Source organism: Gorilla gorilla, chromosome 12 (assembly GCF_029281585.2).
Source record: "Gorilla gorilla gorilla isolate KB3781 chromosome 12, NHGRI_mGorGor1-v2.1_pri, whole genome shotgun sequence".
Taxonomy (NCBI): domain Eukaryota; kingdom Metazoa; phylum Chordata; class Mammalia; order Primates; family Hominidae; genus Gorilla; species Gorilla gorilla.
This window is the reverse complement of record NC_073236.2, coordinates 34,849,959-34,866,658: the sequence shown is the minus strand read 5'-3', so window position 1 is coordinate 34,866,658 and position 16,700 is coordinate 34,849,959. Positions and strand designations below refer to the sequence as shown.

Below are 16,700 nucleotides of genomic sequence, written 5' to 3'. Positions count from 1 at the left end.
TGGGGGCAGGGAGACATTTTACCGTGCGCCTTTATACTTTTTGATTTTTTAATCCTATAAACATAGTATCTTTTCAGAAAAGCAAACTAAATAAAGGGCTTAATTTAGTTTTTTTTCTTTTTTTCCTCTATCTTTGTACTTCTCTGTCGTCCTCATTCCCATGTCCTGTTTCTCCAGTTTTCCTGGGGGGGCTCAGGAAGCTACTTCAACAACCTGGACTACTTACTGCAGGAGAAGAGGTGAGCACAGGGCGTGGCCTGTCATGGGGTGCTTATTTCTGCAGGGTTAGCAGCAGTCCCGGGACTCACTGCAGAGTCTGGTCGGAGTACAGCAGCCTCCCACCCAGACTCAGCCTGCCCTGTGTGCTCTGATCAGTAACAGGCAGGTCGCCAGGGCAGGGGGTGGCATCACCAAGGCAGAGAGCCCCCAGACTCCCACCACGAACAGAGCCCTCCTTCTGGGTCCCCTCTTCACCTTGGCTCCATTCTGCCCAACTCCTGCCAGTTTGAGGGTGTCTCCTCCCACTCAAGGGTTATGTGAGAGGGAAGTGGAAAAGCAGACTGCTTTGTGGCTGAGGGTTACAGCCTGGCTGTGGCTGGAGGGTCATGCTGGGCAGACGGGACTTCCTAACATTTCTGCTGCTGATTTCTACCCCAGCGCGCAGGCGTGCGTTGCCCATTTTCCCATCCTCTCTGAGTTTCACACCTGCCTTCTCCCAGCGTATTAGCTTCTAACTAGCTCTCTCCCTGTCTGCCATAAGTAGTTTCCACAGACCGCTGAAGGCAGCAGTCACGTCTGATGAGATTGGAAATCCCTAGGGAGGTGCAGGTGGCTGGGGACAGACAGGGGTCGTCTTCATGGGGGCCTGCTCTTTGGTGGCATGTGTGCAGGTTGTTCACACTTCCTGAGTCTTTGTCCTCTCCCGTTGTTGTGTTGTGTTGTTTTTGTTCAGTGCATGTCCATTGTGTTTGCAGAACTTAAGTGTGGGTGGGGGCGATGCCACCCTGGAACACCCAGCTCTCCTGGTGGGAGGACTGATGCCCACTCTTTCCACCCTCCTCAAAGTTCCCAGCCCTGTTGGCAGAGAGCTCCTCATGCACTGGGATGAATTATTCTTTGGTCCGTTCCTGGCCCTCTGGCCCGCCAAGTCATCTCATCTGCCTCTGCTGTGCAGCCCCTCTGGGCTCCTCCAACCCGGGAACTTGTGTTGTTTAGCTCCTTCACCTGAGTGATTTTATCCCATTAGATTGTACGTTAGGGAAGAGACCATGCCTATGTATTTCCACAGTGCCCAGCATGGTGATGTACATTTAGTAGACGCTTGAAAATATTGGCAGGAAAATGAGCAGCTGGGGCCTCCTCATGACTGCTTGTCGGTGTGCCTGGCATTGGGAGGGTCCTGCTCTGTGCTAGTCAGCTCGGGCTGCTGTAACAGGATGGCACACACTGGGGGCTTAAACAATACAGTTATTTCTCCCAGTTCTGGTGGCCAGCAGCCCAGGATTGAGGTTCTGGTCAGTCAGTTCCTGGTGAGGGCACTCTTTCTTGCTTCTTGCTGCGTCCTCACGTGGCAGAGAGAGCACAAGCTCTCTGGTGTCTCTTCTTTTAAGGACACTAATCCTGTGGGATCAGGGCCCGTCCTATGACCTCATTTTACCTTAATTACTTTCTTACTCCAAATACAGCTATACTGGGGTTAGGGCTTCAACACAGGAATTCTGGGAAGACACAGACATTTAGTCCATAGGACGCTGTGTGCTGCACCATGCCAGGCTCTGGATAATGGAGCTGATGGTGCAGCCCCTGCGCCCCTGGCAATTTAGCATAATGATCTCATACTACCCACACTGTCATGTTGCCATGGAGGAGCCCAGAAGAGTGACACCTAACTTAACCCGGAGTCGGAAAAGGCTCCCAGATGTGTCCTTGTCACTGAACCTTGCAGGAAAGGAAGTTTTGTTTGGTGGGAGGGGGATGACTGCACATGTAAAGGTGGGTAAGACAGACTGTGCCGGTCAGGACCCAAATTCTCAGTGCAGAGGGGTTGGAGGGGCGAGGCAGGAGATGTAGCCAAGATGAGATGTGCATGGGGCTGGAGCCTGAGGGGCCTTGTTGGACACAAGGATGAGTCATGGGAGAAACTGAAGCAGGCAGAGATATGTTTTCTCTTGTTTAAGAAACTGCAGGCTGCATTTGGAGAAGGGATGGGAAGGGCAAGAGCAGGACAGTGATGAGGGGCTGAGGGGGCCTGGGACGGGGCTCACAGCCAGGAGGCCCCTGGGAGGAGGGTGATGGGGCTTCTGGTGGGTCTGGTGGCCTGGCTGGTAGACATGGGTCATTGGAGGGGCCCAGTCACATTCAGCTAGAAATCACTCAGTGAGTGGCTGGCTAGCAGGATCTGAGCTCACGACAGGCCTGGAGTGGACAGAAAATGTTAGAGAACTGAGGACCCATGGGCCCAACCAGGGTGGGCACCTGGAGGGGCCAGACAGGGGCTGGGGAGGCTCCCAGGGCTCTCTCCACAGCCTGGGCGCAAGGACAAGGAAGGCTGTGTTGGTTTGCAGGGCGGGAGGAGGGTAGGGGTTGGGGCTCTGGCAAGGTAACAGGTGTGTGGGGCCTATTGTGGGGGCCAGTTGAAAGGAAGTGAGGCGCGCAGGGGCTGGTGGCGGAAAACAGAGCCCCAGGAGCAAGGCCGGAAGGCTAAAGAGAGAAAGGGAATGAGTAGGAGCAGAGGGGCTGCCCTAAGTGGCTGCAGAGTCAGGCCGTGCACGTGTCAGGGATGCCGAGGAGCCAGGGCACGAGATCTTTCCTGGTCACGTGGCTGAGAAGCAGAAGGGCTAGCCCTAGGCCTTGGTGTGTTTTAAAAAAAAAAAAAAAAAAAAAAGAACAAAACCGAGTGCTTGCCTGTTGTCCCTTGAGAGGCTGAGGTGGGAAATCGCTTGAGCCCAGGCATTTGAGGCTGTGATACACTTTGGTTGCATCTGTAAAAAGCCACTGCACTCTGGCCTAGGCAACACAGTGATGTCTGGTATCAAAAAAAAAAAAAAAAAAGGCAGGGTACACAAGTAAAGATGCATTGGAAGTTGTGTGGTGAGAACCATCTTCTGGCCTGCTTGCTCCTCTCTGCTCATTTGGGGAAAGCACAGTCTATGTAATGCAACCCATCCCCATTGCCTTAAAAAATCTGTGTGAGTGGCTTCACAGGGAGACCAGCCAGGACAGCGCAGCTCTCTGGTCTTGCTGTGTTGGTAGGAACCCCTGCAGCCCAGTGACAGGGCTGCACGATGGGGAACAACACTGAACCCCGGCTCTGGTCCTCGACTTCCTGTAGGGAACAGGCCCTGGAGCAGGAGCGAGAGAGGCTTCTTCTGCAGGAGTGTCTCAATCTCAACAACTTGGATCTTGATGAAGATGAAGTGCCACTCACATCAGAGCACAGGTGAGGGGCAGGGGCCTGGCACCAGCCTCCGAAGGGGAAAGACTGAGGTGCCAACCCCCTCTGGTTTTGGACAGAGTTTTGACCAACATGGTACAGTGATTTGTGTACTATTTGTGAATTCTAAAGCTACCTCTTTCTCTTAAAGCCACATTCACTCATTGATTCAAGAAAGATCTGATCACCTACTGTGCATCAGGGTCTCATTTGAGCCTTTGCCACACAGGGATCATAAAACACAGCTTGCTCTGCCCCAGTTACCTGCCCAAATTCATAGAAACAGATCTCTTGGGAAAATAGCTACAGAAAACCACAATCTAAATGAAATCTGCTTTCAAGGGGAGGTTACGACCATGTGAGATTTTTCATCTTACCCTAACTGGAGAAGAGAAAGTAGCTCTGAGTGGGGGCCCTGATTTAATTGGGCCATTGGCTGGAGGGAGGGCTGGCTTCATCTCTACCTCGGAGCATCAGAGATGCCCAGGGCCACAACCGAATCCATCTTCAGGGCACACTGTTTTCCATCCGTCTTGGTCTGTTGGGGCTGCTAGAACAAAGGGCCGTAGACTGGTGGCTTCTAAGCAGCTGAAGTCTGTTTCCCACAGTTGTGGAGGCTGGAGGTCTGAGACCCGGGAGCCAGCAGGGTTGGTCCTGGTGAGAGCACTCTTCCAGGTTGCAGACTGCCTAAGTCTCTGTGTCCTCACGTGACAGAAAGAGGCAAGAGAGCTCTCTGGGGCCCTTTCATAAGGGTACCAATCCTATTCATGAAGGCTCCACCCTCATGCCTCATCACCTCCCAAAGGCCCCACTTCCTAATACCTTCACCCTGGGGGTGAGGATTCAACACATGTATTTTGGGGGGACACAAACATAAGCCTGTAACACCATCCATTCACCCATTTGTCCATGTGTCCATCCATCCATCCATTCACCCAGCAGACATTTATCGAGTGCCAACTATGTGCGAGGCTCTGCTGTAGCTTCGGGATGTGGCAGGAACAAAACCAGACAGATCTCTGCCTTCCCGCTGCTTCGGCTTTCCTTCCGGAGACAAGCAGTAAATAAGATCAGTGAAGTTGTGCTGCAAGGGCTCCTGAGAAAGGCTAACGCTGGGGGCATAAGGAGTGCTGGGAAGGGTGTGGGCTCTGATGATGTGGGCTCTAATCATGTGGGCTTTGATGATGAAGGCTCTGATGAAGGGTGTGGGCTCTGATGATGAAGGGATGTGGGCTCTGGGAAGGGTGTGGGCTGTGATGAGGGCTCAGGGAAGGCCTTGTGAGCAGGTCTTCTAAGCAGCACCTCGAGGAGGTGAGAGAGAGCCAGTTCCAGGGACCATGCTGTGGGAGCGCACCTGGCATGTGGGAGCCTGGAGGAGGGGGCTGGTGGGGGATAGGAGGTGAGGGAGGCCAGGGGCAGGCACTGGCTCTTGGAGGCTTTCCTCTGAGTTAATTGGACACGTGTCTGCATAGGACCCTCTGGCCGCTGTGTTGAGGATAGACCAGTTAGGTGTGGAGGCCAGGGCAGGAGGGAGGGGACCAGGAGCAGAGGAGGCCTTGGCAGGAATCCAAAAGTAATGACGGTGCTTGAGGATGGGGTGGACACTGAGGAGTGGGCAAATTCTGGGTGTATTTTCAGGGTAGAAGTGACAGGATTTGCTGACAAATGGATGGAAGGTATAGGAGAAAGAGAGGACTCAAAAGGGACCCCCGGAGCTTAGGTCTGAGCAACTGGAAGGTTGGAGTTATCTTTAAATAAATTGGGGGAGGCTGGGCACGGTGGCTCATGCCTGTAATTGCAACACTTTGGGAGGCCAAGGCAGGAGGATTGCTTGGGCCCAGGAGTTTTAAGACCAGCCCTGGCAACACAGGGAGAGCTTGTCTGTCCTAAAACATTTTTTAAAAGTACACAGATGTGTTGGCACATGCCCGTAGTTCCAGCTACTTGGGAGGCTGAGATAGGAGGATCACTTGAGCCGGGGAGGTTGAGGCTGCAGTGAGCTGTGATCACACCACTGCACCACAGCCTGGGTGACACAGCAAGACCTTATCTCTTAAAAAAAAAAAAATAGGGGGAGACTGAGTGACTGCGCTACATGCTGCGGGTAGGGTGGGCTTGGAATCAAGGGTTCATTTGGGGCATCCTGGGGCAAGATCAGGGAGGCTACTTGGAGAGGCAAGCTTGGGAGTCACTGTGTACGTATGACATTTAAAGCCACAAAACCGGGGCAGAGCATGGTGGCTCTCATCTTGTAATCCCAGCGCTTTGGGAGGCTGAAGCAGGTGAATCACTTGAGCCAAGGAGTTTTGAGACCAGCCTGGCCAACATGGTGAAACCCTGAACCCTGTCTCTACTAAAAATACAAAAATTAGCTGGGCGTGGTGACACGTACCTGTAATCCCAGCTACTCAGGAGGCTGAAGCAGGAGAATCACTTGAACCCGGGAGGTGGAGGTTGCAGTGAGCCGAGATCGCACCACCTCACTCTAGCCTGGGCGACAGAGCGAGACTCCGTCTCAAAAATAAAAGTAAATAATAAAGCCACCAAACCAGATGATCACCTGGGGAGAGAGAACAGCAGGGGCCCAAGGGCATGGAGCCCACAGCATTTGGCAGCCACAAGGAGGAGATGGCAAAGGAGATGGAGCAGGTTGCAGGGAAGCCAGATGCCTGGGTGCCAGGCTGCTGGCCTGGAGTGGGAATGATTGACGTATGATTTAGAGGTCACAGTGCCCTGCACAGGAGCAGCTCTGCTGGAGGCTAACCTGACTGGAGTGGGCTCCTGGAAGAACAAGAAGGGACGAAGGAGAAGAATGGGCAGTAGCTGAACAGGGAAGTGGCGTCAGATCAGTGGGGTGGTTTCTTTCTGGCTTTTCTGTTTCTCTTTCTTTGATAGAGGGAGTAACAGCACGTTTGTAGGCCAATGGTAGTGACCAAGAGAGCGGGTAATCGATGCTAGGGAGGCTGGAGGGGAAACTTGAAGAACATGTGCATTGGGCTGCAGGGGAGGAGGTGGCCCCAGCTGTGTGGCCAGGGTGGGTCAGGCAATACACCCCGGCTCCTCTGCCACCTGGGCCTCACTGCTTCTGTGAGCCTGGCCGAGAGGTATTATTTAGTGCTGGTCTAAGCACCACATGGGCGAAGTTCTCTCGCACACCCTAGGTTAGCATTCTGCATTCACTCTGTAAAGGCCTGTTGAGTGATAACACACAGACTTCCTGGTGGAGGGATGTGGCCTGCTTTTAGGATCCCCACATTGCATGGGTGCCCAGAGATAGTTATGAGTCACACCTGGGCTGGCCATTTACCTTTTTTTTTTTTGAAGTTTTTCTGATAATCATCTCTCTTTTTTATTTTATTTTTCCCCCAAGATGGAGTCTCCCTCTGTCGCCCAGGCTGGAGTGCAGTGGTGTTATCTTGGCTCACTGCAACCTCCGCCTCCTGGGTTCAAACGATTCTCATGCCTCAGCCTCCTGAGAAGCTGGGACTACAGGTGTGGGCCACCACACCTGGCTAATTTTTATATTTTTAGTACAGACAAAGTTTTGCCACATTGGCCAGGCTGGTCTTGAACACCTGGGCACCAGGGCTCAAGCAATCTGCCTGCCTCGGCCTCCCCAAGTGCTGGGATTACAGGCGTGAGCCACCGTGCCCAGCCTGATAATCATCTCTTGACTAAATCAAGGATCAGCAAACTTTGTGAAAAGTTTGTAAATAGCAAATATTTTAGGCCTTGAGGACCAGGTGGTCTCTGTCAACTCTGCTGCTGCAGCAGGAGGCTCCTGCAGATGCTGGGTGAATGAAGGCGCATGGCTGTGCTGCAGTGAGCCCTTGTTGCAGAAACAGGCCCCACACAGGACTCGGCCTGCAGGCTGTACTTTGCCTGGCCCAAATTAGGAGGACCCCTGCCTCCTGACTGGTGCCAGTTTTTACGGTGAAAGTTTAGGAATGTGTTGGGATTTGAGCAGCCGTCCCAGGTGGACAAAGAGAGCTCCTCACACACTGCCCAGAGTTCCAGGGAAAGGCAGCCGGCCGTGACGTCCCACATGGACTCCCACGAGGCAGGTGCTGCTTCCTGTCTGATGTTGCAGGAAGCATGTGGATGGGCGTGGTGGGGCATGTAGACTGAATTTAATTAGCGTGTTTAGGGCCAAAGGCCTTCCTCAGCAAGAGCACTTTGGCAGCATTATATTTGATGAAAGCAACTTTCTCTCTGAGCTGAGGTGCATGGATTTGGTTTCCAGGTTCTCCACTCACTAGCTACATAGCCATGGAATCAAACCTTTTAAAACCTTTTTAAAAAATCTCTGCAGCAAGAGTAATTCTTCCAGCTCTGTATCTTTCTACCGAGTACCTCCAGCATTCCGGAAGTCATGGCTTGGATGTTTTGAAACTCCTCACAGAAAGGAAGTTATCTGTGCAACCAGCTTAATGCAGAAGGTAGTCCTGGCTTTGACAACACTGGTAATTTGCTGGGCGCATGACGTTTTCCAGTGGTGCTTTGAGAAAGCCTCTTTGACAACAGCCACTTTGAGGTGGTGGTTTTGATGTGGGATCATTTGGATGGGACTGTTCAGCTTTCTGCTTTACAAAAGTCATTCACCAGTGTACAAAGCCAGCAGCCTCTTCATCCCTGAATAGGGCCAGGGAAGGGGGTGCAGGTCAGGAAGGGATGCTTAGGGTGGGGGCTGACCACTGCCTGCCAGACAAGGCGTCATCTAATTGCCACAACTGCCCGTCACAGAAAGAACCCCTGACAGTCCCGAGCAAGCATCTGTGCATGCTCTAACAATCGGCTTGCATCTTGAATTGGTGACATCCTCAATTCTCCATTTCTTAAAGTTAAAAGACCTTGCATGTGTGCTGAGCCTGGAGCAGAGGCAGATATTTAAACCACAACATCATCCTTTATTCTCAGCTCTAGGCTGCACAGGAAATCCCCAATTAGATGTATAAGAGTCGCCTCAGGACTCTTAATAATGCACATACATTACAGCCAGCATCACAGAAGTCCCTTTAAAAGATGGTTTTAGGGACAGGGACAGGACCCCTTTATAGATTAGCCTAGTTCTTATAGGCTTTTTTTCTTTCTTTTTTTTTTTGAGACGAAGTCTTGCACTGTTGCCAGGGCTGGAGTGCAATGGCACAGTCTTGGTTCACTGCAACCTCTACCTCCCAGGTTCAAGCAATTCTCCTGCCTCAGCCTCCCTTTTTTATTTTTTTCCCTTTGAGACGGAGTCTTGCTCTGTCACCCAGGCAGGAGTGCAGTGGTGCAATCTCGGCTTACCGCAACCTCCACCTCCCAGATTCAAGCAATTCACCTGCCTCAGCCTCCCAAGTAGCTGGGCTTACAGGTGCCGGCTACCATGCCCAGCTAATTTTTATATTTTTAGTAGAGACGGGGTTTCACCATGTTGGCCAGGCTAGTCTTGAACTCCCGACCTCAGGTGATCCGCCCACCTCAGCCTCCCATAGTGCTGAGCCACCGCACCTGGCCTAGGCTTTTAATAATTTGTTCATTTTTTCAAACTAAAAAACAATTTAAGCAATAGATACAAAACTAATGGCAAAGACATGAACCAAACAGGAAATTGTTTTACCGTTTGTGTGGTGGTTTGGTGAGATGCTTCCTGAAGCCCGCAGGGTCAGAGTCCTCTCGGGTCTGCAGCATCGTTCCCATTTGTTGTGCCATTTCATTCTCAGGACCACCCTGTGATGTGGGTCAGGGCCGTACCTTGGGTCACTTGGCCAGAAAGTGAGACAGGTTCCATGTGCTAGGTTGGTGGGCTGCAGGCGACGCCACACCACACCCAGTGCCAGTTGCTCATGTCCAGATCCTAAGGGGGCCCCTGGGCTGTTCCGCCCCTGGGTTTGCTGTCCCAAACAGTGGGCCTAGCCAGAAACCAGGGAATGGGCCATCTCCTGATTAGAGGAAGAGAGGCAGTGTCCAGAGCTTGTTTTATTTTATTGTTCCTGTTGTTAAATTTGTGTTATATTGCTATAAAATCAAGCAGAACATAGTTATATGAAGTAAAGAGGAAGTTGCCCTCTTTTCCTCTCCTCTCCCTCTGATTCTGCTCCCTGGGATGACCCTCAGTTGTAGTGGGATATGTCATATGCTGGGGGTGGGCGTTGAACGCATCTGAGCATGTCTGTGTCCGTGCATATGTGTGTAAGCTTGTGTGTGTGTACACACACACACACCCTCTGCTGCTGTTTTCACCCAAGAACTTACTGGGCTCAGCCACGTTGCCAGTCCTTCTTTATGTAGATTTAGCTCATTCTTGGGAAACATTTTCGCTGCCTCCCTTTTCCCCATCCTCATTTCAATGGGTCATTAAGTCCTGACAGTTTTCACCTCTCTCCCATACTGTTGAAATGTATCCCTTCTCCTCATCCCTTGTTTGTCCATGGGGCCAGCTCCCATCCACTAAATCAGACTCTCTGGGCCGGACCGGGCCCAGGATCTGCATTGCAGCAGCTGTCTGTGTGGTCCTCAGAGCCCTGGAGCTTGAGGACTGCTGGCCCTGAGAGAGAATCCAGGCTCCTTCATATGGGCTCAAGACCCTCCTGCTTCCGCCCACGCCCATGCCGCCTGCTTGCCAGCCTTCCTGCCCCTCCCAGGATGCCGTCCCCGACCCTGGCCGCACCCAGCACTCCTCTCCTGGGCCCTTATGGAGCCGCCCTGTAGGCCTCTCTGTCCACTCGCCAGAGGGGATTGCCATGATTTGTTTATGCCCTTCCTGGGTGGTCCATTCCTGACTCACCCTCCGTACCTGGCATTGTAGGTGTGCAGTGGAAGTCTGACCTGACAGATCCAGTGGGTGGGGTTGGGTCTTCTGGCTGCTGGACTGGTGCCCTGAGCAAGGGTTAGGCCTTATTGATGGGTGACTGAAGGGCTCCTGTGTGCCTAGGTGGGCTCTCCCTCCATCAGCAGGTGGCGCTGTCCCCCTGGTTTGCCGCAAGGACTGCAAGGCAGGGAGCCCGTGGCCCCTTCTATCCTTCCCTGGGCCAATGGCCATGCCTCAGGCCGAGGTGCATCTGCTGATGCCCGGCCCTCCTGCCCCTTGCCTTGCCAGGATGCTGGTGGAAAAGTACTCAGTGTCCCTGCAGACCATCCCGCCGGTCCATCCAGGTGAGACTGTGTTTCTGCCCAGGCGTCACCCCCTGCCATGCATCCTGGACTCCTCACTCCTGAAGCCACGTAGCCACCTGGAAGGGCTGTTCCTCAGGTAAGTGTGGGGAGGAGGGGTGAGGGGGTGGCGCAGCCTGTCCAGGACCCCTCCCTCCTGGAGTCCAGGGATAAGGGCCACCCCAAAGGGGGAAATTCGAAGAGGTGATCAGGCCAATTTGAATGTGTCAGTTTTTAGAGATATAGGTGACATTGTCTACTTACAGTATTTCATTTACTAATTTTGTTGCACATAATTTAAAAATTCCCACATTATAGCAGATAGCCAGTTGTGCATTTACAGGTTCATGTTGCTTTTCCTTCCCCTACACCCCAGTGTCACAGAACAGCAGACTCACCATGCGTGGCTTGGGGCTGTGTCTCCGTCAGCACTGGCCCCTTCCTGGGCCATCAAGGGCACGTGATGGGCCCTTCCACCTACTTATTGGAGGCACTTCAGTGTGTGTGTGATGCAAACACTGAAAAGCATGTCCCCAGCTGCAGGCACATACTCTAACAGTACAACAGCTGTCTTATTCTTTTGGGGAGTAAATTCATGATCATTATCACGTAACCATTGACTATATTGCTTTTTAAGAGAATTTTTAAAAGATTTACCACAACCTTATCCAACACTTGGAATTATGAGCTAATATATCCAAGAAGAAGAGGAAAGAAAGTCCTCAGGGTTCAGTGCAGCGGCGTCTGCCGGGTGCCCACACAGGCTGGTGCCCTGTGGGGCTGGAGGCCAGGGCGGTGGAGAAGGGGCTGTCCTTGCCCACCTGGTGAGGAGCACAGAGGTGGAGCTGCTGCTGTGGTCTCTTCGGCCACCTTAGGACTTGAATGCCAGAGTCTTGCTCTCTTTTCCAGTTATACAGGGCTTATGTTTATTTCATGAATTCCAAGTCCGTCTTATTGTATGATACAAAGATTACTGTTAACATTCTGATATGCTTCCTTTAAAAGTTTTTATCTTGGAAAGTTAACAAACACATATCAAAGTATAGAGAACCATATAACGTCCCTCCACACACCCATCACTCACTTTCAACAAGGATCAACTCAAAGCCAATCTTGTTTCCTCTCAACCTCTGCCCACCAACACCATTATCGCAGGATTACTTTTTTTTTTTTTTTTCAAAACGGAGTCTCGCTCTGTCACCCAGGCTGGAGTGCAGTGGCGTGATCTCGGCTCACTGCAACCTCCGCCTCCCGGGTTCAAGCGATTCTCATGCCTCAGCCTCCTGAGTAGCTGGGACTACAGGCACCTGCCACCACGCCTGGCTAATTTTTGTATGTTTAGTAGAGACGGGGTTTCACCATGTTGGTCAGGCTGGTCTCGAACTCCTGACCTTGTGATCTGCCCACCTCGGCCTCCCAAAGTGCTGGGATTACAGGCATGAGCCACTGTGTCCAGCCACCTCAGGAATACTTTTAAGCAAATCCTCAGACACAGAAAATTTAATCTACAACTACTTCAGTTTGTGTCTCTAAAACATGACTATTTTTAGACATAACTTCAATATTACTATCATACCTGAAGAAATAGTAATTTCTTAATAGTGCTAGTATCAGTTAGTGCTCAGATTTCAATTTTCTTTTTTTTTTTTTTTTTTTCAGTATTTTGAGATGGAGTCTCACTCTGTTGCCCAGGCTGGAGTGCAGTGGCGCCATCTCGGCTCACTGCAACCTCTGCCTCCCTGACTGAACACTGAAACCTCTGCCTCCCTGACTGAAGCGATTCTCCCACCTCAGCCTGCTGAGTGGCTGGGTTTACAGGTGTGTGCCACCGCTCTAGGTTAATTTTTGTATTTTTTTTTGTAGAGATGGGGGTCTCGCCATGTTGCCCAGGTTGGTCTTGAACTCCAGGCCTCAAGTGATTCTCCTGCCTCAGCCTCCCAAAGTGCTGGGATTACAGATGTGAGCCACTGCGCCTGGCCTTCAATTTTCTTTAGATGTCTTTAATAGATTATTCAGGCCAGACGCGGTGGCTCACGCCTGTAAACCCAACACTTTGGGAGGCCGAGGCGGCGGATCATGAGGTCAGGGGATCGAGACCATCCTGGCCAACATGATGAAACCCCGTCTCTACTAAAAATACAAAAAAATTAGCTGGGTGTGGTGGCAGGCGCCTGTAGTCCCAGCTACTCAGGAGGCTGTGGCAGGAGAATAGGCGTGAATCCGGGAGGCGGAGCTTGCAGTGAGCTGAGATCGTGCCACTGCACTCCAGCCTAGGTGACAGAGCAAGACTCCATCTCAAAAAAAAAAAAAAAGATTCTTCAAATCAGAATCTGAACAATGTCCAAACATTCCAATTAGATGATAAAATGTTAATAATGAACTAATACTTTATTACATTGATGCCCTAACATATTTAACCATTTTCTCATTTTTTTAACATAAAAGTTTTTTCCAACCTTCCTTTATTATAAATAATACGGCGGGGAATCTTGGGGAGTATTTGTCTGGAGGTCTAAAATGTGTTCATAGCTGCAGTGTGAGGTTATTGGGTCTGAGTGTAAGAACATTAGTAAGGGTTCACATCACCATGTTGGAAAGGTATTTAATAAAGAGATAGATGGTGAAAAGAAGAAAGAGCTGGAGAAAGGAGAGAGCCAAAGAATGTCTGGGCAGGAACTGAGGTGAACAGCGGAGAAAGGAAGGCGTCTTCCTGGGCTGCTTCAGCCTTGGAGTTTGTGCCGACAGCAGGTTTTCTGTCCTAGAGTGGATGGCGGGCAGGAAGTGTTTGACAGATGAGATGGCCCGTGGAGCGGTGACCTGGGATCAGAGCAGGCCTGCCAAATGGGGCCAGGTGGCTGCCCAGCTTCCCTGGAGTGAGGGTTTCAGACCCTCCTCCCTCAGATATGCTAATGAGGCTCAGTAGAGAGGGTGTTGCCAGTGCCTCAGATCTGCAGTCTTGGGAATCGGCTTTGGGCTTTCTGGAGGGAATGCCCGCTGTATGACTCGGGCTCAGTCCTGGGACCTCTGCCGGGCAGTGGTGAGGCCCACTTCCTGGAGGTCACCATTTAGCCCTGGGTCATCTTTCATTTCCTCCTTGTGCCAAGGACTTCAAGGCCAGACATAAGAGTGGGAAAACACTAGTCAGTCATTCAATAATAACCTTCCCATATTCAGCCAGAAACATGGCCATGGAGGCGGGTGACAAGGAGATCTCTTAAGAAGCAGTCAGCCGGGGCATGGTGGCTCATGCCTGTAATCCCAGCACTTTGGGAGGATCGCTTGAGCTCAGGAGTTCTAGAGCAGCCTGGCCAACATGGAGAAACCCCGTCTCAACCCAAAAAAATGCAAAAAAAAATGAGCCATGGGTGATAGCACACCTGTGGTCCCAGCTACTCAGCAGGCTGAGAAGGGACAATTGCTTGAGCCTAGGGAGGTTGAGGCTGCAGTGAGCCGTGATCGTGCCAGTGCACTCCAGCCTGGGCAACAGAGTGAGACCCTGTCTCGAAAAATAATAATAAATAAAAAGCTGTCAGTCCAATTCCATACACAAAGTTGCCGCTGTGGTCTGTGGCCATGCCACCCTGAACATGCTGGATGTTGTCTCATCTCAGAGGCTGAGCAGGGCCCGGCCTGGTTAGTACTTGGGTGGGAGAAAGTTCATGCTGTGGGAGCTGACAGCTAGGTTTTCATTTTCCTCGTTATACCACCTTTATATTCCTAACTTTCTACAGCGAACATATATCATTTTTATCATTAGAAGAGAGGAAAGTAAATGCCATTTTTAAAAAAATCAACTCTTGAAATAGATTCACTTCTCCTTACCTTTCTGTGAAAGGGGGAAAATATCTTTCTTCCCTCTGAACAAAGTAGGCAATAGCACAAATTAAGCAGTTTGTTTCAGACTGCAGAGCGAGCATGGGTGGGCTTGGCGTCTGCGTCCCAGCAGCTGTCCTGTTGGACCTATCCAGGTTTATGTGAAAGAACCCTCTTCCCGGGGAGCCTGCCTTGGGAGTGCATGTGGTCCAGATGACCCGCTCATCCATCACCAAGCTAGCTGTGCATCCCAGGGTCAGTCCCCTGCCACCACAGTCACATGTCATTATGACGGAAGCTGATACCAGCTGATTGCAGGAGCTGAACTTTTTTCCTCCACCCTTGACAGTAATTCAAAAGGAAATCCAATGCTCCTGCATGGAAAAGTGTCAGGACCAAAGCCCACATCCCACTCGGGGGCGGAAGTTAGAAGGGTGGAGTTTGTCTGCCCTGCTCAGTTAGTCATAGGCCCCCCACAGTATTTGCAAGGACATTGGGGTGTGCGTTTGTCCTCTGGGTGCATCTGCCACTGTTGGTGCGAGGACCAGCGTGCTTTCCACAAGCCCGATGCATGGGCCAGGCCATTCCTCCATGAATATCCAGCAGGCAGGGGAAGAAGGAGGTGGATGAGGCTCAGCTTCTCCCGGAGGCCCGGCAGCCCCGCCTCTTGTTTTGCCACTAGCTTCTCTTCCTGGAGGAAGAGGCCAAGGTTGAAGCCCAGGTGCAATAAATCCAGCAGTTCTGAAGTGTGGAGAGGGCTGAGCCTTCCAGCTGGCTCCATCTGCCCCCCAAAATAAAGAGCAAGCGGAGGTAGCAAGCAGGGCCATTATGGGATCCCTGAGTTTCTGCCTGTGGTAACACTCGCTTATTTATTTATTTATTTTTGGAACAAAGTTTCGCTCTTGTTGCCCAGGCTGGAGTGCAGTGGGGCAATCTCAGTTCACTGCAACCTCTGCCTCCCAGGTTCAAGCGATTCTCCTGCCTCAGCCTCCTGAGTAGCTGGGATTACAGGCGCCCACCACCACGCACGGCTAATTTTTTTTTTCTTTTGTTTTTTGAGACGGAGTCTTGCTCTGTCTCCCAGGCTGGAGTGCAGTGGCGCAATCTTGGCTCACTGCAAGCTCCGCCTCCCGGGTTCACGCCATTCTCCTGCCTTAGCCTCCCGAGTAGCTGGGCCTACAGGCACCCACCACCACACCTGGCTAATTTTTTGTATTTTTTAGGAGAGACGGGGTTTCACCGTGTTAGCCAGGATGGTCTCGATCTCCTGACCTCATGATCTTCCCACCTTGGCTTCCCAAAGTGCTGGGATTACAGGCGTGAGCCACCGCGCCGGGCCTCGCGTGGCTAATTTTGGTATATTTAGTAGAGATGGGGTTTCACCATGTTGACCAGGCTGGTCTTGAACTTCTGACCTCAGGTGATCCACCCGCCTCGGCCTCCCAAAGTGCTGGGATTACAGGCATGAGCCACGATGCCCGGCCAACACTCACTTATTTTTATTTCATTTTTTTCTTGTTTTTAGTCAGGCCCATGCTCTGCTGTCCATGCTGGAGTGCACAGCTCACTGCAGCCTCCAACTCCCGGCTCAAGAGGTCCTCTTGCCTCGGCCTGCCAAGTAGTTGGGACCACAGGTGTGCACTACCATGCTCAGCTAAGTTTTGTATTTTTTTTTTAGAGACAGGGTCTCACTGTGTTGCCTAGGCTGGTGTCAAATTCCTGGCCTCAAGCTATCCTCCTGCCTGGGCCTTCCAAAGTTTTGAGATTATAGACATGAGCCACTGCATCTGGCCTTTCTTATGTGTAAACAAAGAAAGAGAAAGCAAAAGGCCATAGGTGAATGCTTTGGTTGCTATTGGTTTCTATTGTATTTAAGCATTTTATTCAGACTGATTTGAGTAACTTGGCAAAGGCCCAGGAGCTGATACGTATAAATAACTACACTTGGTGTTTATCCTTCGGCCATCACTTGGGATTCTAAAGGCATTTAGAGACCTTGCCCTCTGGGACTGCTGCCCATAAAATAAATGAGGTGGTTGAGGCGGGAAGAATCTTCCCTTGGGTGTGATAAGGAACAGAAATTCCAAGATGAAGCTGGTCAGAGCTCTGCTTAGGAAGGCCCGTGTGCTGAGCCCAGCTGCCCCCATTTGCTGTCACTGGTTTTGCGGGTTTCCCTGTTGTAGCTGATGTCCTTCCCTCGCTTCCTTCTGCTCCAGTGGGCGGCGAGGGTGGAGGCAGACACCTGCCCACTGTCATTGCTGTCATGGCTGGGGATTAGCAGCTCCCTCCTCATCTCCAGTCACAGCTGAGGACTCCGATGGGA

General features: G+C 51.4%; 1 protein-coding gene across 4 annotated transcripts in view; it reads left to right on the top strand.

Annotated features, from left to right (window-relative positions):
• Positions 1-16,700, top strand: part of FAM178B (family with sequence similarity 178 member B) — a 112,554-nt gene that overhangs the window by 15,716 nt on the left and 80,138 nt on the right. For 2 of the 4 annotated variants that reach the window (XM_063695564.1, XM_055378540.2), the window contains exons 4-6: positions 178-239; positions 3,332-3,439; positions 10,512-10,664. The exons of 1 other annotated variant lie outside the window; for it this stretch is intronic. In XM_063695564.1, coding sequence (XP_063551634.1) covers positions 178-239; positions 3,332-3,439; positions 10,512-10,664 — 323 coding nt within the window. The remainder of the gene's footprint in view (positions 1-177; positions 240-3,331; positions 3,440-10,511; positions 10,665-16,700) is intronic. One more of the 4 variants, XM_055378541.2, reaches the window with a different exon arrangement.